Source organism: Hippoglossus stenolepis, chromosome 9 (assembly GCF_022539355.2).
Source record: "Hippoglossus stenolepis isolate QCI-W04-F060 chromosome 9, HSTE1.2, whole genome shotgun sequence".
NCBI lineage: Eukaryota > Metazoa > Chordata > Actinopteri > Pleuronectiformes > Pleuronectidae > Hippoglossus > Hippoglossus stenolepis.
The window spans coordinates 27,492,933-27,518,636 of NC_061491.1; the positions used below are offsets into that span (position 1 = coordinate 27,492,933).

The 25,704-nt window shown below is 42.9% G+C and overlaps 1 protein-coding gene across 2 annotated transcripts in view; it reads left to right on the forward strand.

The window, feature by feature from the left end:
• Positions 1-14,324: 14,324 nt before the first annotated feature.
• The window catches only part of smarca2 (SWI/SNF related, matrix associated, actin dependent regulator of chromatin, subfamily a, member 2), a 45,342-nt gene continuing 33,962 nt past the window's right edge, over positions 14,325-25,704 (forward strand). For both annotated transcript variants that reach the window (XM_035165585.2, XM_035165586.2), the window contains exons 1-14: positions 14,325-14,453; positions 15,710-15,967; positions 16,185-16,314; positions 16,648-17,061; positions 17,422-17,523; positions 17,688-17,940; positions 19,730-19,856; positions 20,441-20,614; positions 21,160-21,333; positions 21,531-21,701; positions 22,455-22,505; positions 24,453-24,583; positions 25,144-25,201; positions 25,485-25,582. In XM_035165585.2, the coding sequence (XP_035021476.1) occupies positions 15,740-15,967; positions 16,185-16,314; positions 16,648-17,061; positions 17,422-17,523; positions 17,688-17,940; positions 19,730-19,856; positions 20,441-20,614; positions 21,160-21,333; positions 21,531-21,701; positions 22,455-22,505; positions 24,453-24,583; positions 25,144-25,201; positions 25,485-25,582 (2,111 nt within the window). In that variant the 5' untranslated portion in view covers positions 14,325-14,453; positions 15,710-15,739. The remainder of the gene's footprint in view (positions 14,454-15,709; positions 15,968-16,184; positions 16,315-16,647; positions 17,062-17,421; positions 17,524-17,687; positions 17,941-19,729; positions 19,857-20,440; positions 20,615-21,159; positions 21,334-21,530; positions 21,702-22,454; positions 22,506-24,452; positions 24,584-25,143; positions 25,202-25,484; positions 25,583-25,704) is intronic.

The window sequence follows — 25,704 nt, forward strand, 5'->3', positions numbered from 1 at the left end:
TTATTTTCTTGGCGAGCGAACGCAAAGGAGCCTGTTACATGCCTCTCTGACACTTTTCATTATCACCTGCACAAAAGCCCGAGTGAAAGACGAGGAGGAGGGAGCCTGACAGCATCCCCACGCTCATTCATCACAGGCCGAGGGATCTGCATCGGGCATCAGAGTCAATAAAACCCGGTGAAACTGGAGCTGATTTCTTGCTAAATTCCGCCATTAGTCACAGGCCCATATTTCAGGATTAGCCAATGCTAAAGGGTAATTGTTGCGCAGAGAGGGGGCGACTCCGTCTGACTCTCTGTGCACTTAACTTTGAACGCTGTTTGTTGAATGATCTTTTCTCTGTCGGCCTGTGGGTTTGTCTCTTTGTGAGATCCGGGCCCGGTGAGCTTTGTTCTCGCTCCTGAGCAGAGACGAGGGATCTGAGAGAATCGCCACGTGGGAACGAGACTGCATGTTTTAAAAAGTCTAATGGTTACCTCCTGAAAAGTTTGTCACATGCACGCTTGCGCTTTTCCTCCTCCCGGCAGCGTTTAGCGCGGCGCGATCACATTTCTCCATCGAGGTGAAGCCGGCAGAAGACAACGTGACGCCGCACAGCCACTTAAGATCCCGCCTGATATCCGATAGAAGCCTTAATCGTTATTTTGGGGGCAAAGTGGGACAATGGCGCCTGCGCTGGAACGGTGATCGAGATCCTTTCCCCCCTTTTTTTTTTCTCGCCGCAATTAAAAGTCAAATATGTGTCATGGATGTTAGAGGCAGACTTTCAGCACTGGGCTTTACCCGCAGAGGGAAGTGCTGAGAAGCGAGCTATTATTTGCAACTCTATCCTGTTTGATTTCTCGCGGCAGTGGGAGGGGAGTCGCTCCCATTGAGCTCTGTGAAACAAGTAAACCATAACATTTGGTCAGTCCAACCCAGATATCCCATCGGGAACAGGCCTCCACAGGCTCGGGCTGGACGCTGAACTCCCGCTGAACCGCTTGTTAATGATTATAACCCTGATATATGCGGGTGTATATGGTAAATGAGGGCACACTTAGGAAACCACAGGGGCCTTGTTATGCTTTTGCTATTCTCTTACAGCTTAAGGAGGTCCACCTGTTCCCCGTTAAGTCGCAGCGTGTTACAGTTAACTTGGAATATTTAAAAAGTAACACGGAGAAACGTGGAATCGCTGCTGTCGGCCGGTCGGCTCCCGTCGGCTCTGCTCAGAGGCTTCATTGAAATGAGATGAAAACATTAAAGGTCGGATGCAGGACTGGATCCAGACGGAGGAGAAGCTGTGTTTCGTTGCTCTTGCGTGTGAAGACGTGATGAGAAGAGGCAGCAGCTCCACAGAAAGTCAATGGAGAGGGTGAGCGTGAAAACATTCCCTCTGCTTTGACTGTGAAAGGATTCAGTGGAAACCTTTCAACGCGGCTGAAAGGAGGAAATATGAAAACTAAAACACTGGACTCACGCTCACTTGGAGATGTATTGAGCATCTGCGTGTTTGTGCACAATCACATGAAGCGGTTTCAATCTTTAAAGAGACTTTTACAAATCTGTGCCCAGCAGCACATTGCACTGTTTCAGTCTCACGACCTGAATAAAGTGCAGCTGAGGAGAAAGCAACAGTTTGAGGTTGACGTGTAAGAACCAGCAGGTCTCACGTTACACTCATGTTCACATGTTTCTTTCTGTTTGTACCTGGTGTCAACACAAGGTCAAAGCACAGAGAGGATTCTGTTGAACTTCAGGTATAAGACGGGAGGTCAGAGTTTAAATCTGAGTAAGAGATAAACGTGTTTGTCCTCAAAGTGCAAACTAACGTGACATCTGGACACAAAAAGACAAAAACAAATGTTCATATTATCATGTCAGCATTTCCTCGAAGCTTTTTTGAAATTGTATGTAGATGTTTAAAAGCTGCTGCATGTTCTCACGTCAGTTAATTTCTCTTGTCGAGCCGCCTCTGACTTATTCTATCTGTGCATCTGTCTGTCAGCTGCAGAGGACCGAGACCGAGGTTCACGTTTTACGATGCAGATCGATTCAGGTTTGTTATGATTTCAAAATAAATCTAATATCTAATAGCTCTCTTCCTCACAATCCTGGACTCTATTTTCAAAATGCATCTATTCTGAACTGTAGAGCTGCCTTGAAAAAATTAAAATAAAATAAAATATCCATTATTTAGAATCACTCCACTTTAACCCGTCTATTCAACTGAGTCAGTGAATTACATCATTTGACATCATTCTGTCTCATTGTTGCAGCTGATAATAATAATATTTAAAATAAACTTAGCACAAAAGCAACAAAGTCCTTCTCATAAAAACAGTTAAAAGATTGATGATAAAACAAGAAAAACAAGAAAAGTTAAACAAATGAAAATACATAACTTTACTGAAACAGACTTCAGCCGTTTTGTCGCTCCGGCCGAAAACAAGTTCGACAAACCAAATGAACTTTGTTACTTCAGACAAGGAAGTTGTGTTTTTTTTTTCCTGTCTTTTTGTTTGTCAGCAGGATGTTTTTCCATGAAACTTGATGGATGGGACACGGGCCAGGAAATAAACCATTAACATTTGGCACCGATCAGAACAAACGGTGCATTCAAGAACCTTTCGGCCTTTAACATTATGAGACAGGAAGTTCCACTGACTGACAAAGACACACAGAGGCATTAAGCACAAAATACAGATGATCCATGAAGGGGTCGGATACCGAGGCAGAACATTTCTGGCTCTGAAAACCCGCCGCTGAGGCCGGAGCGTGAAACCGGTGACGTGGGAGCGTCTGGGAGAGTTGCCCGTTGGTGCCTGATGTGTCAGCAGCCTGAGGGGAAACAGCAAGAAGCCGTTCAGCTGGCACCGCTCTGACATTAATGACTGTAGTGAAGCTCCGCTGTGTTGAAATGGCATCAGGCCACTGGGCTTTACTGACAGTGTTCACACCTTCTGTCATCAACAGGTTTCTACTGGTCACATCACTTTCCCCTCCGCCGAGAAGTGGATTCCTCCCGATGCCGGCTCCGCTCGGGCGCCCAGCCAGGCCCTGTCTACATTTCACTGATGGACTCGAGCAGCAATTTGCCCCAACAAACTTATCCCAGCTGTTTTCGGGCCAAACCTCTGGAAAACACATCACTGCGACAATCTCAGGCATGTTTGGCTTCTTTCAGAGGACTTCTCAGAGATATTCCTTCCTGTTGCTCTTGTGATTTGAGTCCGAGTTGTTTTTTATAAAAAAAAAAGAAAGCGAGAGAGAATCCAATCCTTTTTCAGACGAGCAACACCGAGTTCAGCGGAAACATGTCAGGAGATGAATAGCAGCGTAATACAGGCTTTGAATGTATTACAAATGACACCATCATAAATTACTTTCCCATAAGATGAAACAGACGCTTCTGCTTTTGAAGGTTTGAGCAGAGTTTGACGTCCTCTGGATATATAGTTAGATGGACGATACGCAACCTTCTGGCTCTGCAGGATGTAACGGGGGGGAAAGATCAGGAACAAATACAACATGAAGACTTCACCGTACATTTGTATTCATTTAATTCTCATTGTGCAATTCTCACAGCGAGCAAGTGGGCGTGTGGATGACGTTTATGAAGAGTTGACTTCTGGGTACTTGTCCTCGTACTCGTCCACAGGAGGACCATAAAGTCAAATGTCTCAGGATGAAAAGGACTATTTAGACAAAGACGTGAAGTTGGAAAGACGAGGAGATTCGAGAGCTTCCGGTGAAACTCTGTCAAATGAATGTGTAACAATAATAATAATAAATTGTATTAATGAGGCACTTTTGAAACCACCTCACTATTACTCTGATGATAGGATGACAGGTTACAGAGAAGACGTCTAGTTTGGATTCGACCCCGAACATCAGAGGATCCTGTGGACGTTCTCACACCGAAACTAAACCCCGGCCTGACAAATATGACAGGTCCAGTGTTGGGAGAGCAAGTCGTCACAGGATTCCTGTGCAGGGTGAAGAAGTTACACACACATCTGCTGCAGGAGCGAGTGACGGTCGAGGGGCCTTTGAATGTGCGGCGGAGGCCTCACGCTGCAGCCGGGAGAATGGCGAGGGGATTTGCGTGGTGAAAGGCGTGAGAGCGGCGAGGTGGGGCGCTCTGACAGCCTCTTTGTGAGACAGGAATCCCGCGTTAATCGCAGCGCAGGGCGGCTGCCGGCGCTGTCACTGGGCTTTGGCTCCGCGGTGCCAGGTGAAATACCACAGGCTTGAATTCAACAAATACTTATCTCCTGCTTTGTGCGGTGCAAGTGAGCGCTGAGTCCCGGCTGAGCAGATGAAGGCCGATGTGTCTGAGAGCGCAGCCTGAGCCCGTTTGTCAGAAACACATCTGTCGTTACCTCAGTAATGGGTTAAGCCTCCAAACCCTGTCAAATGGCACAGGGCTGACAAAACATACATCATCGTGTACTTACACACTGTTACCTCTGCTGAATGGTGAGAGCGGCAGCGTGTGATGACCTGCGCAGACACATGATACCAACACTGGTGTGTTCACTTCAGGTTCCACGTGGAACAATCAGTTTGCAGCAATGAACAGGAAACACAAGGGAACACATGGGAATAGAACGAGGTGTAAGAGTTTGGAAATAGAGAAGAAGCTGACACATCAATCACAAATATTGAAAAATCTAAATTGAGCTTTTTAAAGAATTTCAGATTTCAGAAGTATTTTCAGAGACACATTGGTTGTTAAGGTATAGACAGTGAATAAAGATGGACGACACTATAGGTCCAAAAGTGAAGCCAAAGCGTCTTGATAGGTCATTAACCCCGTCTCCTCCATGTTAGTGGATGGGACATAGACCAAACTGAGAAGTAAATGTTTCTCAAATATGTTTTTTGTTATTTTAGGAAGTTCTTATCATCTAAGTGCGACTAGACCATCACATATTAGAGGCTCCTTCAAATGCAGCCTACGAATACTTTCCTTTCATCCCTGAAGGCTCCAACAGGTGGTTTCCCTCCTGCCGAACATATCCCAGGATTCATTGCACTTGACTAAACGTTTTTAAAGAGCTAATGGCGACGACAAGCAATAAGACGTCCGACGCTTGAGTATCAGGCTTCGACTCAACTGAACGGCTCATGGTCCACTCATCATGTCCAGCTTCAGCTGTGTTGTCAGGCGACAGCAACAAGGGCGGGACGAGCTGCTGAGGCCAATCAAACCATCTCGTTTCGGTTCGACCTCCGTGTTCTACCCAGCCCATGAATGAGGCCGTCTTCGTAGGACCCAGAATTGAGACACAGCTCCTTATGACTCCACATTTAAATCCACTACATCCAGATTTTTATTTAGATCTGCACCAAATTGCACAGACTCATGAATATCAGTCCCATTAATGTGTCTGATTTCACCAAGATACATGAATAATTCTTTCTGCAGGAGCAAATCAATATTTAAAGGACTTACACACAGTAAACAAGTGACAGCCTCTAATAGTTTTATTTTTATAAGACTGTGGAGAAAATTAAATCAGTAAAATGTTGGAGAAAATGTCGTGAGTGTCAGAAGAACTAATAAAAGAACCAGGCTACTGACGATCTTCTAAGTCACAGGTCAAAGAGCAGGACAAACTGTTTGACCTCTCAAATACATCAATGATTTCATGACGCGGACACAACTGCACATTTAAACTGTGACGTTTCCACGTGAGTGATCCCGTTTTAATCTTGAGATTCCTGCAGCTCTGGCACTTCGGGTGATTTAGTGACAGAAAATGATCGTCCCACACACTTAACCTGTCCATTGTTGAGGCTCCGCACTAAATTTTACGAGTGGAAACAAGTGATCAGTCGCAGCGTGCCACACATACCAGGCCTGAGCTCCCTGTGTTCGTCTCTCCGCAGCGATTCAAACAGGAAACTCAGAAACTAAACTCGTTTACACGTTTTCCTCCTCGAGCAGACGCTGCACACACGTATAGTACCTCTCTCTCTTTTTCACCTTAACACCAGTAACCTCTCTGCTTTGGATGTGGTGGAGATGAAGTGGTCTTAACAGCTCACAGATGCTCCCCAGGCGCTGATGGTGGGCAGGTATTCAGGGCAGATTTTATACCTCCTCCCCCCCCCCATCGTGAGCTGCAGCGATTCACTGTGACAAGTTTAAAACACATGCTGCCTTCACACTTTCAGCTTCGCGCCTGCTACAAGTTGAAAGAGCTGGAAACACATTTGGGTGAAAACGAGCCAAACGAACCTGTTTCATCTGATTCCAGAAGAAGAGCACACGGCTCAATTACAGGTGTCATTAGCACACGTGCACGAGAAGCAGTTTCTCTTTTTGTAGTCGCAGTAAAATGTGAAATGTTTCGTATTCTGCGGCTGACACTCATCTTCCTTTTTCAAAGGTCTGGCAGAAACCGCCTGTCAATCAAAACCTCCCCGGAGAGGATTGCAGTGGGGGTTTTGTTCCTTGTGTGACGGTGTTTGAAGTGATGGAGACGACAGATCGGTTCTCCTCCTCAATAATAAAATCAAATACATTAAATAAAGACATAAGCTGATAAACCATGGGGGGGAGAGACACAGACGAAGATGACAAGAGCTGGTATCGATGTGCTGAAAAACAAAAACACATGATCTCCGCAGCAGAATGAATACGTCACTTCCTGCCTCCACCTGACGCTCCACCCTCACCTGAGTCCTGTGGTTCATTTGTTGCTGTTGTCGAAGCGTCTGAGCAGAAAACCTCCCGCTTGTTGTTCATGTGTGAAAGACTTAACTGGTGAGAAAGTCCAGACACAATGTTCCAGAGATCGTCCACAGGTCAGGTCTGAAAATGGCAACACATCATCATTCGGGAACAACACAAGTTTCAACATAACCTCTTGAATTATAGAAACTTTAAACAGATTGTAAAGTGGAAGATTCCTCTGCGTCTAACATCGAACAAAAATAAAATGTGCCTTGACAGAAGCTCACTTTGGACATTGAGCAACCAGAGCCTTCGCTCTGCATGTGCCAACGACCACTCAGGGTTTCATTTATTTGTGACTGATAGTGTACATACATGATAATTATAGTGTGTGGGTTGATTGAGTGTCAGTGACGGTCGGGCCTTCGCTCTTCTGAATGCACAGAGTCCTGGTTGAGATGTTGCAGACGCCGGACCAGGTTGTGCTCGATGCTTACACCTCATCCGCTGACAATAACAACATCTGTGCACATGTGTAATGTGTCAGAGGAGATCAGCGAGCAGGGTTATCACCGTTATCGTCCCCGCTGCTGCTGCTGCTGTGGCCACCAGATGTCGGGCAGCTTGTAATATTAAGCAGCGTGCTTTAACAGTGAATGGCAGAACACCTGCAACACAGGCAACTACAAAGAGGCTTCCCCTGACAGCGTTTCCTCTCCTCTCAGCCTCCTGCATGACCCCGGCACCATCTTGGAAAAAGATCTCAGCACCGTTTTGCTCGGGACCAGACGCCGGTCCCCTGAGAGCGCTCAAACCCAGCACGCTCACAAGGAGCACTGGCAGGCAGAATATGGAGGGTGGAGTAATGGAGGAGGGCACGGTGCACCTGCCCGTAAATCTCGCCCGAAGGTTTTCCTTTCATGGGAAGTGCTTGAAGAGGGAAATAACAAACACTGGTCAGAGGGCCGGAGGATAGAGCTGAGAGGGAGAGAGAGAGAGAGAGAGAGAGAGAGAGAGAGAGAGGGAGAGAGAGAGGGAGAGAGAGAGAGAGAGAGAGAGAGAGAGAGAGAGAGAGAGAGAGAGAGAGAGAGAGAGAGAGAGAGAGAGGAGAGGGAGAGAGAGAGAGAGAGAGAGAGAGAGAGAGAGAGAGAGAAGAGAGAGAGAGAGAGAGAGAGAGGGAGAGAGAGAGAGAGAGAGAGAGAGAGAGAGAGAGAGAGAGAGAGAGAGAGAGAGAGAGAGAGAGAGAGGGAGAGAGAGAGAGACAGAGAGAGAGAGAGAGAGAGAGAGAGAGGGAGAGAGAGAGAGAGAGAGAGAGAGGGAGAGAGAGAGAGCTAAAGAGAGAGAGAGAGAGAGAGAGAGAGAGAGAGAGAGAGAGAGAGAGAGAGGGAGAGAGAGAGAGAGCTGAGAGAGAGAGAGAGAGAGAGAGAGAGAGAGAGAGAGAGAGAGAGCGAGAGAGAGAGAGAGAGAGAGAGGGAGAGAGAGAGAGAGAGAGAGCAGAGAGAGAGAGAGAGAGAGAGAGAGAGAGAGAGAGAGGGAGAGAGAGAGAGAGAGAGAGAGAGAGAGAGAGAGCTGAGAGAGAGAGAGAGAGAGAGAGAGAGAGAGAGAGAGAGAGAGAGCTGAGAGAGAGAGAGAGAGAGAGAGAGAGAGAGAGAGAGAGAGAGAGTGAGAGAGAGAGAGAGAGAGAGAGAGAGAGGGAGAGAGAGAGAGACCTCACTAACAGAGAGAGAGAGAGAGAGAGAGAGAGAGAGAGAGAGAGACACTCACTAACAGAGAGAGAGAGAGAGAGAGAGAGAGAGAGAGAGAGAGAGAGAGAAGAGAGAGAGACACTCACTAACAGAGAGAGAGAGAGAGAGAGAGAGAGAGAGAACTCACTAACAGAGAGAGAGAGAGAGAGAGAGAGAGAGAGAGAGGGGGGAGCCGGGTGGACAAGGATGATGTTCATTCCCTGAGACGACTCAACAGCTGGAGTGAAGTCGAACACCTCAGAGATCCAAGAGTTTGTCTTGTCCAGCGGTTTGTGTGAATGTGCACTGATCTGGTAACGTTACACCCAATAACTTCTGTGGGCGAGCAACAGATACACTTCAAACACTGATGATGATGATGTCATGAAGAGAGAGAGACTCACATATAATCACTATAACTCTGGAAAACATTATTAAGCAGCAACAAAGAATTATACCTGTGTGAAAGAATATGTGGGAACTGAGAAATAGAGACAAAAGATGAAAAGGGTGAAATAGAAAATAATTTCACATCAGCAGCATTGAAAACTTTTTTCCAAATCAATTTGTTTGTGCTATTTTCCTCATATAAGGTTTTTTTCCTCAATTTGAGGTAAATTATGATTTGTGAATATTGACCACACAAATTAAATTCGATTGATTCAAGCAGGAGTTTTTGTATAGAGGACATTTACTGATGTAATAATAATAATTAATTTATATAGCACTTTTGTAAATTTGAGATATTTCAACCTCTCTCAAGTTCTGATGTCAAAAGTTATTTTTTATAAACAAGAGATGAATAAATACAAAATAAAGATCAATGAATAAATATGGAAAATGAAGTGGGAAAATAAAATATTCAGTGGTGTAATATAACAAAGTACATTTACCTAGTTACTGTATTTAGGTACATTTTCATGTATCTGTTCTTTACTTGAGTAGATTTATTTTCAGGTACTTTTACTCCTCTACATACCAGCAAATGTCTGTACTTTCTAGTCCAGTAGATCTATATTAAGTTTTTATGTTTTTAAAAGTAATCAATAAGAAGAGTGTCATTGGTCACCTTGTCCAATCAGAGCGGGCAGGTAACACGAGACTCCGCCTCCTCACCTGACATGGATTCAGAAGAGATAACGACTCTGCCATAAGGGAATAAAATACACAAATACTTTAACTTCTAATACTTTAACTGCATGTAAAAGCAAGTACTTACTTATTTGTATTAATGTAGAAAAGTTCATGTGGTACTTTTACTTTAACTTGAGTATATTTCGTGTCTATTTATTACTTTTAATTATAGTAAAATGTTTCCTCCACCATTAAAAACCAAAGAGACGTGAGAAGGAAAGTGAAGGAAGAAGAGAAGCTTCTTCCAGCTGCTGATGTCAGCACATACTCGTCTATGTGATGTTTAAACTGTGTGATACTTTGAATGTGGAAAAATAGAAATCCTACAGAGACAACCGTAACACAACAAACAAACTCTATGATTTGTCTTCACTGTTCAAACAGACGCTCCATCGTCGCACTGGGAAATAAAACGAGTCCACCACAACGCAGCCTGAGCTCTGGTTATTCAAATGAGACGCTGGGACAAAGCAAACAGCTCGATGACTAATGTGGCTCATGTAAAACTAATTATAACTCACACTGTGTTTGCTCACACCTGTGCAAGAAAACACTGTGTGAGTGTATCTGTATCTACACTATGTGATCATGTAAAGGCATTTCAACATTTAATACACAAAGATTAATGATACACAGTTTTATTCAGTGTGTTCTTGACAATGTCTTAAAATTTAGTTGTACTGTTAATTGTGCCAGAAATATTAATATTTTACAGAATTATAAATGAGATGTTTGGTGTTCATCAATTGTTCTGCCATCAAATATATTATATGTTCAAAAGATTGAATTGTGTTTTAGATTTATTGGTTGTTATTTTATTCGTCCACTTGTTCTTCTTTCGGCTGGGACACCCACTCTGACTCATTTCTGAGTCACTGTTCCCGTCAAATATATATTTAAAATAAATAATAAAATACAAGGTTGATTATTTGAACTGCAAAGAAATGCATCAATAAATAAACTTGAAATCATCATAACAAAAATGTCATAAATTGTCAATCAAAAGCAACACAAGTGTATGATGAGGTTCTGTATGTGTTTTATAATAATATGAAATATAAAAAATCTACTTAATCAAGCCAATAGCAATTTTATAACAGCAAGTAAATTAAAATTGACTGCACCATATGAACCAAAATTATTTAAGTATGAATTATTTATCAAAACCACATTAAATAGGTAATTCTTACTTGGATCAAGGTATCTTTTGCAGTATATTATACAGTATTATCATTAATATACAGTATTTGCATGTGTAACGTCTCCCTGAGGAATTTGTACAGTGCCAGAGATCAGTCGTTAACAGTTCAGAGTTAATATGAACAACTTTAAAAGCCATTTAATACATTTTTATTGCTAAAAGATAAAATTTGAATAAGGGTTTTCATAAGGGTTTTCAAAGTAAAACAACAAACCTGAAGGACATTTTCTTCAGTGTTGCCTCAGTGCATATTGTTCTTATGATGAGATTTTCATGGCATCTTGTTTCAGATTCTTTTTAATTATGTCATTCTGGCTTCACAGAGAAAATAAAGGAAAGAATGGGTTCTTCAGAGAAAAGGAGAAAAGGGGGGATCAACTCAAGGGCTCCTCTTTGCATCTGTGAGGGAACGGTCCATTGTTCAGCCCGACTCTGCAGAAACATGCAGACTTTTGACAAAATGTCACGCCTGTGCTTCACCTGAGGCTTTTTACCGAGGGCATCAAGGTGAATGGAAGCCACAACCACTAGTCCTTTCACTGCCAAATGACTGCGGCCGAGCCCTTTCCTGGATCGGTGAATCTGAAGGGGCCGGCGGTTTCAACCACAAAGTTAATCAGCTTCGCTTTTTGGCTGAAATTTACATCCAGGAACCCTGAGCACATCCTTTATGGAGCCGTGTGAGAAAGGGCAGGCTTGTTGAGGAGGGGAAGTCAAGATCAACATTTAAATGTGCGGCTTTGTTAATTGATCTGTGAGGTATTCAAATGACGGAGCACTTTGAATGTCTTACAAGGTCATCGAAGTGTCATCGCCCACAGATGGACTGATAGTGTGTACCGAGGGAAATAAAGAGCTTTAAAACACTATCTGACAAGTATTTGATCATACTGATACTTCATATTTCAGAAATCCAATGAGATACATCTGAACATAGCCTCATATTTATTGTAAAAGTGGTCTTAAAATATCTATCACCATGGTGCACACCTCATATTTCCCACCAATTGTTCAGGATTATTGTACAAATATGATTTTCTACAGCGTGTGCATATTTCTTGTCTTTCTCTACAAGAGTAAGATGGAAACGTTCAAAAATGTTTATTTCCATGTTTAATTTAAAAAAATCACGAATCTCAGAAGGATTGCACATTAAAAATAGAATATTCCTCGATATATTTCTATTGTTTAGTTTATTTTTCTAACATACACTTGATGCAAATGCAGCTGAACTGAGCTGAAGATGATCTGGACAGAAAAGCTCATTACCGGAGTTGGAACAATCAAATGTGCAGTGAAAACAGCTTCATCTTTTCATATTGAAACGAAAACAAAGCCTCTGATATCACAACGATGCAAATGGAACCTGTGTGTGATTTGCATGAGCGCACGACGCTGTGATCGGACTCACTAAGTTAGTGCATGTAAGTGTGAGCTGCTCCTCAATCACTGTGGAGCTGACATGTTTGTTCAGAGCTTCGCTGCTGCAGGGGCCAGTTCACAGGGGCCACCGCTGGTCACTGCTGCCCTCCGGTGTCCACTCTGCAGACTGCACGGACCAACACACACACACACACACACACACACACACACACACACACACACACACACACACACACACACACACACACACACACACACACACACACACACACACACCACGTTCTGTTTTTTGCTCCTCGTGTAGGTTTAAAAAATATTGTTTCCACAGATCACTCATCTTTTTAGAATGAATCTGTGTCAACACTCACGTATGATGATGACACATGGTGACATTACTGTTTATCCCATTACCCAGAGATGCACAGAGAGTATCTGTAATATTCATATTCAATATGACCATTTGATTTAGTACACTGAATTCCATTTCAGCGTTGATGTTCTTGTAATCTTATTGAATAAATTGAGCAGTAAAATTGATACGTGATTTATGTTATGTGGTTTTTAGATTCTTCACCTACAATAAAAAAAATATATATATATTGCATAAGTTGCAAGTTGAAGTCCTGCATTTATAATTCTTCAAAAGTAAAAGTGAATATCAACAACAAGTATTTAATACATCAAAGGAAAAAGCTCATTGTGCTGCAGGAGCCATAAAATTATTTTCTTTTCATCTGTATCTTTTTTCTTTTATTATATATAAAAAATAAGGATATTATGGGATGTCGTCATGGTGAGTGAGCTTTGCACAAAGACAGACTTTGAATAATTCTGCAACTTTTCAGTCTACCTTTGTGTGTTTCTTTATGTCATTCCTCTAAACTTGCAGTTCAACGTCCTCTTATGAAATCTGGTAACTTTAGTGGTAAATATACTTGATAGTTTTTGTGTGATCTTGCCTTAAAAACAAACAACAGATTAACAGATAACCATGTTAAAACTATAAAATTTCAATTAAGTGATGGATCATTTCCCAATCAGACTGGAAATGGGTCTTCAACAGGAAGTAGCAGAAATTGGACGACCAGAAGTTCACCCAGAAGCAAAATGTGAGTCTGGGAACTTGTAAACAATTCTGCTCCCTCTGTATCCAGCTCTCCGCTGTATTTACCTCAAACTCTTCAACACCCTCAACTGTCTCTTAGGTTTTAAGATCCCCTGAAGTAAAACACCTTCAGATATTCCACTGAAGTCTGAAAACAAAGAGAAGTCAACAGGGTGTGAAAGTCATGAACTGATTTGTCTGATGAAAGGTTGAGATCCTCATCAGCCCCTCAGTGAAATTACCTGGAAAATAGTTTCATCTTGTCCTGTGTCATTCAGAGATGTTGTTGAAGATGAAGTTAATGGTGGTTATGATTCTCTCACCGCGCTGGTGCAGCTGACAACCTGATGAGGGGGAAAGAATCCCTTTACTTAAAAACACAGACATCCAGCGCAGGTGAAGGAGAAGACCTTAGACCTGCAAGACCATTATTTGATATATTATATACAAACTAAGTGGAATGGAAACCTCTGTTCTTTTTGAGATGGGTCGTGTGATGGCTCACTTCCAGTAAATCACAGGTGAGGATGTTGACAGAGACGGTTTCATGTCCAGAGAGAAGAAGAAACAAATAAAGGAAGATTCTAACAAACATGAAGTAAATCTTAAAGTAAACCATCTCAAGGTGATCAACTCACAATCTCAGGTGTTGTTTGTTGAGTGTGGAAGGGTTTTATTTCCTGGGGTTACACCGGGATCCTTTCCCTGTATATATAGGACAGTACAACAACAACACAACAACAAATAAGAATACACAACTAATTTGTTGTCGTGTTTTCTTATTTGCTGTTGTGGTACACTTTAGGTTGTTGTACTTTATATTGTGCTATTGTTACTTACTTGTTATTTGTGTAACTAACTTTAAAAAGCTCTGAATTAAAAGCAACGAAATAAATCTTATTAAAAACAGCAGAAGAGGATTTAACCCTGATGCTCTTTGACTCTTTGCTATTATACATATTGGCTATTTAACACAGATTATCACAATAATCTCATGAATGAACTTTTTAAAAAATGTTTTTATTTGCAGCTTCTGCTCAAAGATAGAAGGTAGATAGACGGTGGGCGTGATCCAGCCAATCCCCGCGGAGGTGGGCGGGACTTCCGGCGACGTCGACGAATCAGCGATGGCGACAGAGTGAAAGTTGAAGGTGTCAGCAGAACAACATGGAGGCGGAGTGAAGCTGTAGCAACACTCAAACACTTCAAACTGAGCAGGAGCAGCGCAGCCCGAAGGTAAAACCACCGGATCGCGAACCCGACACCAGTCCCGGTAACTGTCAAACGTTCCGCCCGGGCCCCCAGGCTCCGGGCTCCGGGAAGCTGCGGGGTCTGCCGCGCGGAGCTAGCGGGGCTACGTGCTAAGCTAGCGTTAGCCCTTTAAGCTAGCCGTTAGCCAAGTTGCTCCGACGCCCGAGCGGAACACGGCCGTTTAAAACCGTCCCCGGGGCCTGTCCTCGCGGAGCCGGGGCCCCCCCCGGGTCGACGGTAAAGTGTATCTGCGTCTCTGGACGTGTCACCGGGCTCAGGGGCTCCACTTCCGGATGAAGTTTGATGTTCGTGCACATCTGTGATGGCCCCTAGGTTGTTCTATGGAGAGGGGGAAGCCACGATCCAGTCCGAGTTGGACAGTTACAGTCCGGGAGTGACAGCGATGCTAACGCTACTTCATCTATCTGCTAAAAACATATCAACTCAGCAGTTATACCTGATTTATAACGTGTGGAACTGGCTCTTTAAAGCTGTTAGCTCAACACTAACCGACGCCCCCGCTGCTGAACGTTTGACAGTCTGACTCCCAACATCATCATCACATTGTGTTATATATAATGATAATAAACATATTATAACTGTAACATCCGGGCAGCTGATGTTTGCATCTGGACACCAGTCGTGTGCAGGTTGGACAACACGAGGTAGTCGTGAAACCAGTTTGTTGATACTGGTGAATGGAAAGAAGATGTTTCCAGTCCAGTTTTGATAATAATAATAAAAATACTCTTTATTCATACAGCACCATTCAAAATACACTGACACGCTGGATTACAAGCACAACATGAAGGGTTGAGCTTCAGGCACTACAACGTAACTAAGGATGCTTCCAATTTTTAGTGGTCATAGATTCCTTTGATCTCTAAGACCGAAGGTGAAAGATTCATACGACCTGAAGAGAAACGATAGATGGTTTTTGACCTGAGCAGATCTACTCATCTGGATGTTGTGATAGTGAGGACACCAGCTACAGCCAAACAGAGGGTCAGGTGATTGGGCTTCTTCTCACTAAGCTGCAGAAGGAGTTTGGGACCAGTTAGATGCCTTCATGGTTTTACTGCTTGATGGATACGAATGTAAACATCAGTTGTGCTAAAACTTCCACAGTATAATATAATAATTCAGTTGAAGAATATGAAGGGAATATTAAAATCCAATTATGATGTTGATAATCAATGTTATTGTGGTGTTGGACTTGTCTCCATTTGTATCCACTGTAGCTGTCTGGGATCCTTCCAGCAGTTCAGTAGATGTCCACCCCCTCAGACACACCAGGTGGTATGTCCCATCCTGGCCCTTCTCCGGGGGCCGGTCTCTCCCCAGGGCCCATCTTGGGCCCCAGCCCTGGACCGGACCCTTCCCCAGGCTCTGTTCACAGTATGATGGGACCCAGTCCTGGACCGGGAACACCCAATGCACCCCATGGCATGCAGGGCCAGGGCGATTACTCTCAGGACAGCATGTATCCTATGCACAAGGTACATGATGAGGAACATAAATTTGGATTATAGAAATACCCAAATATATTTCAAGTCAAGGCCAAATCGTCTATTTATTATGTTGTGTTTTTATGACAAAATGATGATTACATTACATATATTAGTCTTTTGTTGACATCACAGATCACAAAGACTAGAGAATATCTTAATATTTAGTATACATATTTAATCTTACTCATTCTCTTTCCATTTTCAGCCCATGGAGGGGATGAATGACAAGACGATGGCAGACGCGATGCACTTTGGTCACATGAAAGGTGTGGGGATGAGATCTCTGCATAGTGGGATGGGGCCTCCACAGAGTCCCATGGACCAGCACAGCCAAGGTCTCATATTGATTTGTTTTACTAAAATTAAAAGTTGTTGACTTTCTAAACAGGCTGATGTAAACAAAGAAGAACTCCTCAGTGGGAACTGAACTGTAATTAGTTCTTTTAGGCAGTGACTCCCAACCTTTTGAGGGTTGTGACTCGTTAAAGAAATACTTCTTCACATGTTGCTTATGTCTTCAAAATATAACCATACTAGCTAAATGGTCATTATTCATTCTCACAATCTTATTTGTCGTTAACAATAAAATAATCAATCATTATAATCAAATTTTTAAACAAACAGTCACGTTTTGTGCTTTTCTAAAAACCTCTTTCTTTCTGCTATAGGATACTTGTCTCCCCATCCATCCCCCATGGGTGTCCATGAGCATTCTTCCAGCCCCATGTCGGGAGGTGGAGGAGGTGGAGGAGGTGGCGGTCCCACGCCGCCCCATATGACGCCCTCACAGTCAGGCCCCATGATGCCCATGGATCCCCAGGGAGGCATGCCCAGTATGTCCAACATGGGCCAGCAGGCGCGAGGACCTTCTGCATTCAACCCGGTCCAGCTGCAGCAGCTCAGAGCTCAGATCCTGGCCTACAAGATCCTGGGCCGCGGGCAACCCCTGCCTGAAAACCTCCAACTGGCTGTTCAGGGCAAGAGGAGCCTACCCATAATGCAACAGCAGCAGCAGCAACAACAGCAGCAGCAGCAGCAGCAACAACCGCCACCAAGTGCGAGTCCGTACAACAGGCCTCCGGGTATGGACATACAGTTTAACTGGTTATTGACACAATGGGATTTTCTTAATTATGAGCAAGACAATCATATCCGATGAACAGATCTGAACACACTTAACTCATTCCTATACATTTCTGTTTGTGATGCTAATATTAAGAAATGTATATATAAAGATATCTGCCCATTAGTGTTGGAAACCATTGCTATTATGGAGATACTGTAGTTTGTATATTTACATATTTATTACAATGAAAGTGACAAGTATCTAAGTAGTTTTCTGTTTCATATGGAAACCAGAGATGAATCTAATCTCAAAGAAAAGAATAAAAGCACCTTAGTAACACAATAAAATAATATAACAACTTGTATCTTGTTGAAAGGAATGGCAATGGCACCTTTGGGTGGACCCCAGTTGAGTCCCTGTCCGACCCCGACCATGCAAGGACACAATCAGAGCTTAGGACCCAAGCCTTGGTCTGATGGTAAGTACAGTGAGAGGCTGCGTTCACACTGATGAGTGAGTTCATTTTAAAACAGACAAACGTCCACACGAGCATTTTAACTCTATCAGAAACCCTGGTTTGTATTCAGTGTTCGTCTTTGTCAACCTGCCCCAGTAAGAGTTGACCCCGTCTCTGGTCTCCAGGTCCAGGTGGTGATAATCAAGCCAATGCTCAGAAGCACCTAACCCCTGCTTCCAGTGGACGCCCGTCCCCGGCACCAGCTCAGGCTGTTGCTGTGCCGACTGGGCCGATGCCAGGCGGCTCAGTGGCCCCTCAGCCTCCCGGGCAGCAGGTGTCCCCCATGCTCCAGATGCAGCAGAAGCAGAACCGGATCACGCCGATCCAGAAGCCCCAAGGTTTGGACCCAGTGGGAATCCTTCAGGAGAGGGAGTACAGGTATTCATCACCCGCTCCCTGCACATACAACTCATAAACAATTCATAAAACTATCTCCACTGCCTTTGAGGTGTAATCATTAGGTCATGGAACGACATTTACACATTTGAGATCCATGATTCAATTGTATTATCCTGTTAAAAATATTCAGCAGTAATGTTGAAGAAAAGACATTAATTGCTTTCATATCTCTAGATTTTTTAATTTACAACAGCGGATGATAATTTAAATTCAACCAAAATTAGTTGGGCTCCTAATTGTATTTCTTTATGCAATCTTTTCTGCATTGCTTATTCTTTAATATAAACAAGTTTCATTTCATAGCATAACGGCAAACACGTGCAGATACCGTTAAGTCCGGCAAAGGCTCACATTGGAGGATTTTATCGACCAACCGATAAATCGACTTTACATCCCTCAGATGTGTGCTAAATAAAGAGATGTGCACTTATAGAGGAGTGCATATTTCACAGTTCACATTTGAAGTTGTTATGTGAGTGAAGATCGTAGCTGGAGATATCACACACACACACACACACACACACACACACACACACACACACACACACAACATGCTGGAGGCGGAGAGAGAGAGAGCTGGGTGTTAAACCACTTTGGTGCAGAAGCTTGAGCTTAACATTGATTTTCTTCAGATTTGACCTGTGAAGGAGGTGTTGTGGGTTTTTACAGAAAATCGACTCAGGGTCCCGACATTAAAGATTTCCTGCAGAATTTGAAAAGGGCTCAACTTCCTCGTCTTACCTGTGCACTTACCATCGTGAGGAGCATTTTGTGTGACGTACATACACTTCCCCAGCTCACTGGGAGATTACTCACTGTACCATCCTCTGAAAAACAGAGACGGCGCCTTGAGGCTTGTTTTTCTTCATGAAACTTCAAGGCTCTTGTTTTGATAGAATCTTCTTCGTGGTTTCAGATCTGCCCTGACAGACAGAGGAGGTGAAGAAGAAGAAGAGCTGACCTCTCTTCACCTTGTCTGTCCAATTATACCGACTCAGCAAACACTATCTCGTTAAACTGTCGGGAAAAAAATGAACCATGGGTAGTGCTCATACATACTTAATAATTTATTGATAAACACCCGAGACTCCAAAGAAGTTGTTGCTCAAAACCAATAATATCCGGGTTTATCTGTCTTTATGAGCGGATGCTTTGGGTTAGTATGACAGAGTTTCTCTGGACAGACTTTGTGTTTTCCTCAGTGAAACTTTTTACAAAGCTCACCGGGTACCTGCACCAAAGAAGTTAGGATACAGAAATGTAAGAACTGTGTTTTTACAGCTGTATTAGGATCAGCCCTTAAATAAAGACTCACAGTCAAAGTCCATAATAAACTCTCACTCCTCCAGGAGTTAAAAACAAGTTCTGGGTGAATGATCAAAGAAAGATCATTATTTTGCTCATATAATCAAATTTCATCCTGATGATAAATGATACTTTGAACTTCTATAATGCTACTGATTCTAATTTCATATTTTATAGTCAACTGGCCCAACATGTGCCATTTTAACAATTAGCCAGATAATAAGTCATTTTGTGTTCACAGCTATTAAAAATATCTACTGATTCAAATGAAAGCATAAAATTATATCACGTTACTTAAAATGTCTGTTAAGACCAAAAAAATTGTTCTAAAAAATCACTTTGAGCTTCAGGAAAATGTCAGTTTTATTGACTAAGCAATCAAACAAAGATTGACAAATAATAATGAATTGCAAGTCTCATAATTCCAGTGAAATTGACTCCATGTGGTCCTGATGTTCTTCAGATTACAGGCTCGGATCGCTCATCGGATTCAGGAGCTGGAGAGTCTGCCGGGCTCGCTGCCTCCGGACCTGAGGAGTAAAGCCACAGTGGAGCTCAAGGCTCTGCGCCTGCTCAACTTTCAGCGACAGGTACACGACCGCCTTCAACACTCCTGAGTGCAGTTCGTTCACTGTTGACTCATCCTCATTTAAGTGAATACGGTCACAGACTCCCTTCAAAAAGTTCAAACTTCGTTGGGCCGTGTCCCTCTTAATTAGAAACATGGAATATTCTGTTCTCTGAGATTCTTATGTGACCAAATCTGTGACAGTGCGGCTCAAAAGTGTGATAATTTGACGAAGAATGACTCTTTTTTCTTATTATTAACGAGGTTTTCACACATCCACCTTCCCTTACTGTCGAAGATAATGAAACACATGAGTTGTGGCAGTTGTCATGTTATTTTAACTTGGGATTGAAAATGATATAAAATAGAATAATGCAGATAAAGGAAATTAGTCATTTAATTTTTGTTGGGTTGCATTTGTCTGGATTATCAGTCTCTTTAGACTATTTTCCTGAAATTCACTTCGATGACATACTACAAAGGTTTTAAGGAATATAATGAAAAGTTTCATGTCATGAGGAAAGTTAACTTTACATTATTAAGTGTCAACACTGTGAGTAAACATAGAAATAACTTCTGATGTGTAACCTTTTTTTTCATCTCCAGCTGAGGCAGGATGTGGTGGCGTGCATGAGGCGAGACACAACCCTGGAGACCGCCCTCAACTCGAAGGCGTACAGGCGCAGCAAGCGGCAGACGCTGAGGGAGGCCCGCATGACCGAGAAGCTGGAGAAGCAGCAGAAGCTCGAGCAGGAAAAGAAGCGCAGGCAGAAGCATCAGGTGACCAGCACAAGGGCGTCTGTCCTAAAAGTCAGGACAGAGCAGTGTCAGGGCTGATTTCAGGGTTTGGAATCCAAATGGTCTCATGATTGAACCACTACAGCAGCAGCACTGTTTTCTAAACACGCCACGCTGCACACATTGGAAAATGAATCCCCTTTAAAAACAAGTGCTTTCAAAACAAATTAGATTCTGACACAAAATACAGATGTCATCACTTGAGATTGAGAAGAGAAAACTTTGAAACAATCATCGAAAACATTTCTCCTCAAGGGCGTCCACACCTTCATCAATCCCTCCAACAAGGCATCAATCTGCCTGTATATTGAAATGTTCCATCTCAAGTGGAAGACAAAGTGAATTTATGGACATTTCTATGCTTTTATATGATATCTCCAGTGAAGGATGGACAGGGAAAGAGGTGGAAAGTTGCAGAATGATGCACAGTAACTTATCCAGCTGCTTATGGCTTATGCAGCCTAACTATTTGCATCCTTCAAGATTGTTTTTAATACTTCAACAACTTGCACGTCTCGTCTTCTCAGGAATATCTCAACAGTATCCTTCAGCATGCCAAGGACTTCAAGGAGTACCACCGCTCCGTGTCCGCCAAAGTCCAGAAAGTCACCAGAGCCGTCGTCAACTGGCACACCAACACCGAGCGGGAGCAGAAGAAGGAGACTGAGAGAATCGAGAAGGAGAGGATGAGGAGGCTCATGGTAAGAACCCGGAAAACAAAAACAAATGTCATCAGCACTGTTGGAAATAAGAGCTGGAAGCTTTACACTTTTTCATGGCTGTCTCTCCTTAATAATATAGATTTCAAACAAAACAAATAATCACTTTTACATGATATTGTGATGATGATTATCTTTGAGAAGCTCTGCTCAACCTCCTGTCACCGTCTCCCTCTCAGGCAGAAGACGAGGAAGGCTACAGAAAACTCATCGACCAAAAGAAAGACAAGCGTCTGGCGTACTTGCTGCAGCAGACAGATGAATATGTGGCCAACCTCACCACGCTGGTGTACGAACACAAAGCTGCCCAGGCCGCCAAGGAGAAGAAGAGGAAGAAGAAGAAGAAGAAGGTAGGAAGGGAAGTGGTGGTTTTGTGATGAGCAAAGTTTCACATTTTCTCATCATGTCTCTCAGTACTCTGTGGCTGCTCGACTCTAACTCATCCCTAAACCCATGCTCTCCCACAGAAGATATAAAAAGACCACAAATACACTTAAATGTTAGTCGATCCGTGACCTATTTTTCCGTTTCCATAATCCTTCTAATCTCACGGTTCATTATTGTGTTTACTTCAAGCCTCTTCCACAGTGACAATGAGGTGATTGCCAAAGGTCCCACACTCAAAGAGACATTAGCTCAGAATTCACGGCACCTCGCACAATTTCATACGCACACTTCAGTGAGAGACGCAGAACAAATCAACAAAGTCCTCTGGTGTCGTCACAGAACAACACCTGCTGAATCCAACACATCGCTACGCTGACGTTAGCCAATCAGAAACCCTGCAACCACGAGCTCTGCTATCTCACTTAACTGTGTAATGATGAATCTGGGAATAGCATCTAAGAAAGTCTCAACACTGAAGGTAAACACGGAGTAATTTAGATAATGAGTTAATAATCCTGTTGGAGAGCTTTTCCTCTCTGATCACTGTGCAACGGAGGAATGGATCAAAATTGTGCCATTAAAACCCAGTAGCCCCATTACAGGGCCACTATTACTGAGATACTGGAGTGATCTATACTTTGAAAAATACCATTTTGTGATGTGATCACAGCACTTAGAGTGTGGCGGCTGAACGGGTCTATGTGTTTGATGTGTAGAAGGTGGATGGAGATGGTGAAGGCACCAGCGCCATTGGACCTGACGGAGAGGTAAGCTGCTGCAGTGGTGAACTGTGTTGTTATATTTTCTGGTTGTTTAATATCATTAACCTAACCCATCTGGTATCGAGGTTATCGAGGTGCTTCCTGGAACACTGGTTTGTGGCTGCAAACGAGGAAGCTCTGTTTTCACCTCGGCCCATTTGTTTGTTGGTTTGTTTGTCAGTAAGCAAGTTTACACTCAAACTACTGGACAGATTTCCATGATTATTTTAGATCTAGTGGATTTTCTCAGCTGTTGCACAGTAATACATTTTTCCATGGATGCAGAACATTTATATATCCCTAACTTTTAACGTTACATCTGATCGATGCGCTCTAGTGACATTCTGTGTGGTTTTGAGATGTAGAAACATTGTGGAATCTGTTGAAGAAAACTTGCTCCCTGTGTAGATGTAACAGGCTAATGCTAAGCTAAAGAAAACACAAACTTTCATAGTTTCACGTAATCATACACAAATTAAAACATAACTATCTACATTATATTCAACTTTTGCTGATAGATTCCTCTATTTCCTACTCACTTGTTCTTTAAGGCAGCTTTACTCGACAGTGTACGTAGTGTATAAAAACAGTGAAAAGTTTTTTTCTGCAGCTTCACAGAGCTTTACAGAGCTTTACAACAGGCTTCAGCTCATTGGTTGGCAGTCCAGCCCACGACCTACGACTTCAGCTGTTGAGCTCAGAGAAAGCTCTGATAGGCTCCACGACCTGCTCAGCATCACAAAGCAGCCAGACACAGCCAGAGCCCAGCCGCTGGTGAAGGGAAGCATTTAGCAGCTGGAGAGCCAGAGGGTTTCTTCTCAGGAGTTGTAGAAACACAAAACAGTGACACAAACAAACATTTGGTTGCTTCGTAATTGCTGCATGTGTCCATCAAATCAAATGAAGGGAGGATTTGTCACTGCTTTATTCACGGTTTGTTTTCACTCCACCCAAATCACTTTTTGCATCTTTAAAGTGCGACGCCCCGGCTGCACTGGCTGCGTGAGTGGTGCGTGTGCATCAGAGAACATCTTGCTTCCATACATATTTATACATTCAATAATAATTGTGGTTTTCAAACCAGCATTGATGTATTTAATCAGAGAACAACATTTTAGTTTACAACACATTTAAGTGTGAAGTATCACTTTAAAGGGTTTTCCCAAGTTTCACATTCAAAACGTAAAATTACTATAATTTAGTACCTTTTCCTCTGAGGATGCGTCAACTTCAAAGCAAAACTTGTTCCAGTGATATTTATTGCTGTCACTCAAACCCTCAAACTCTACCCTGCTTCTCATGATGTGCTCGGACACATCAGATTGGACAAACAGGAATTATTCTTCCAGAGACATAACAGGACTCTGGGTGATTGTACAACTGAAGCAAAATCAAACATCTTGTAAATAATGTTACAAACAGAAATCCAATGGGTTTCTCATTTTTTCACAGCTTTTAATTGCAGAAGGAGATTTGCCTTCAAGGCCAGTTTGGGTAGAGACAAAACTCAGTGCTTGTTAAAGTTTAAAAGGCTTCAGACGTCCCAGATGGTGGATTCTGATGAAGAGGGAGATGATTGGTTCCGAACTGGGATTTATTATCCTTGTACGTATTAAGTAGATGAATCAGTGAAACAAAGACAAAACTCAAATTAATGTCAGGAATTATCTACACAGTTTATTTTCTTTCTCATTAGATGTGTCTGACTATAGAGATACGCACACTCGTGTATTCACAGACATCCTCATCTAGAGAAGCAGGGTTATGCAAGTAATTGATTTGCTGTCATGATTATGTCATTTATGGGGGAAATCCGACGTGGTTCCTTAATTTGTTTATGTCAATTTGCATTAATATTAAGTGCAGCCGTGAAAACAGGGAAATAATCAGCATTTACTGTTGGAACTGAAGCTGTTGGGGTTCAGTTTGATATCTGTGCTGTTTGCTCTGCAGCCCATGGACGAGAGCAGCCAGATGAGTGAGCTGCCCGTCAAGGTGATTCAGACGGAGACGGGGAAAGTCTTGCAGGGAACCGACGCTCCCAAATCCAGCCAGCTGGAGGCCTGGCTCGAGATGAACCCTGGGTGAGGAGGCTCTTAGTTCCACAGTCTGCTCATGATGTTATTGTTTGTCTTTTTCTGCCGGTGACGCTCTTCTCCCTTCCTTTGTTTCCCGGAGAATTAATGCAGTAAGTGGCTGCCGCCCAGGTGAACGTGTAAAAAACACTTCATGAAGATTACTGGGGAAATGAAATTAAACTGCCTATTAAGACCCATGACCCTGTAGTTTAAACAAATGCCTTGCAGCGTTTGCACTGTTGCAAACCACCTGCTGCCTTCGTTCCCCCAAGAATACGGGGAACTCAGATTCAGAAGCGACTCCTGAGCACTGCCAAAGTTTTGGTTCAGTAATTTGACCCCAAAGCTGAACCCTTGACCGCTGCTACACCTTTTTGCTTTTAAATGATGTCGCATCTGTTAAGGTCGAGTGAGGATTCAATCCTGCAAATGTTATAAAATCCCTCCCCTTAATTTGGTTGGGGACCACGGCTGGATATGTTCTACTGAAGATGAGCAAGAACAGAATTTAATTAGCCTATTATAACACCTTTGTACTTTCCTTATTTCCCTCTCCTGAACACCAGGTATGAAGTCGCCCCGCGGTCAGACAGCGAGGAGAGCGGGTCTGAGTTTGAGGACGAGGTCAGTGGCGTTCTTACTAATGAATTCCAACTGTGGAGGATATGAGATCATGCTCCCTCGCCTACAACTCTTCAAATCATAAAAATGTGATTCAGTGTTATTCAGAGTGTGAGAGTCAGATTAACATGCAGACATCACAATCCACCAGGGGGCTGTAGCTGTACACTTCAGTGATGCTACTGCTGAGGATTTAGTTCTATCCCCAGCGGATCTTCTTCTGTGACCTCTCTGTTGTGATTATATTAAATATCCACTCATGTTTGATCAACTTTGTCTTCATAAGGAGGAAGAGGAGGGGGCCAAGGCAGAAACAGAGGAGCAGAAGATAATCGATCCCCATGGAAACGTAGTGACTGTGAAAGTTGCCAAGCACATCATTGAGTAAGGATTTCATTTCTCCTTTTATGTTTTTACCTCAATGGAATTTAAGGGAATAAGAAAATTAATATATCATCCAACTCTTGGAGTATTTGAAAATTAGTGCATTCTGATGTGTTATGAAG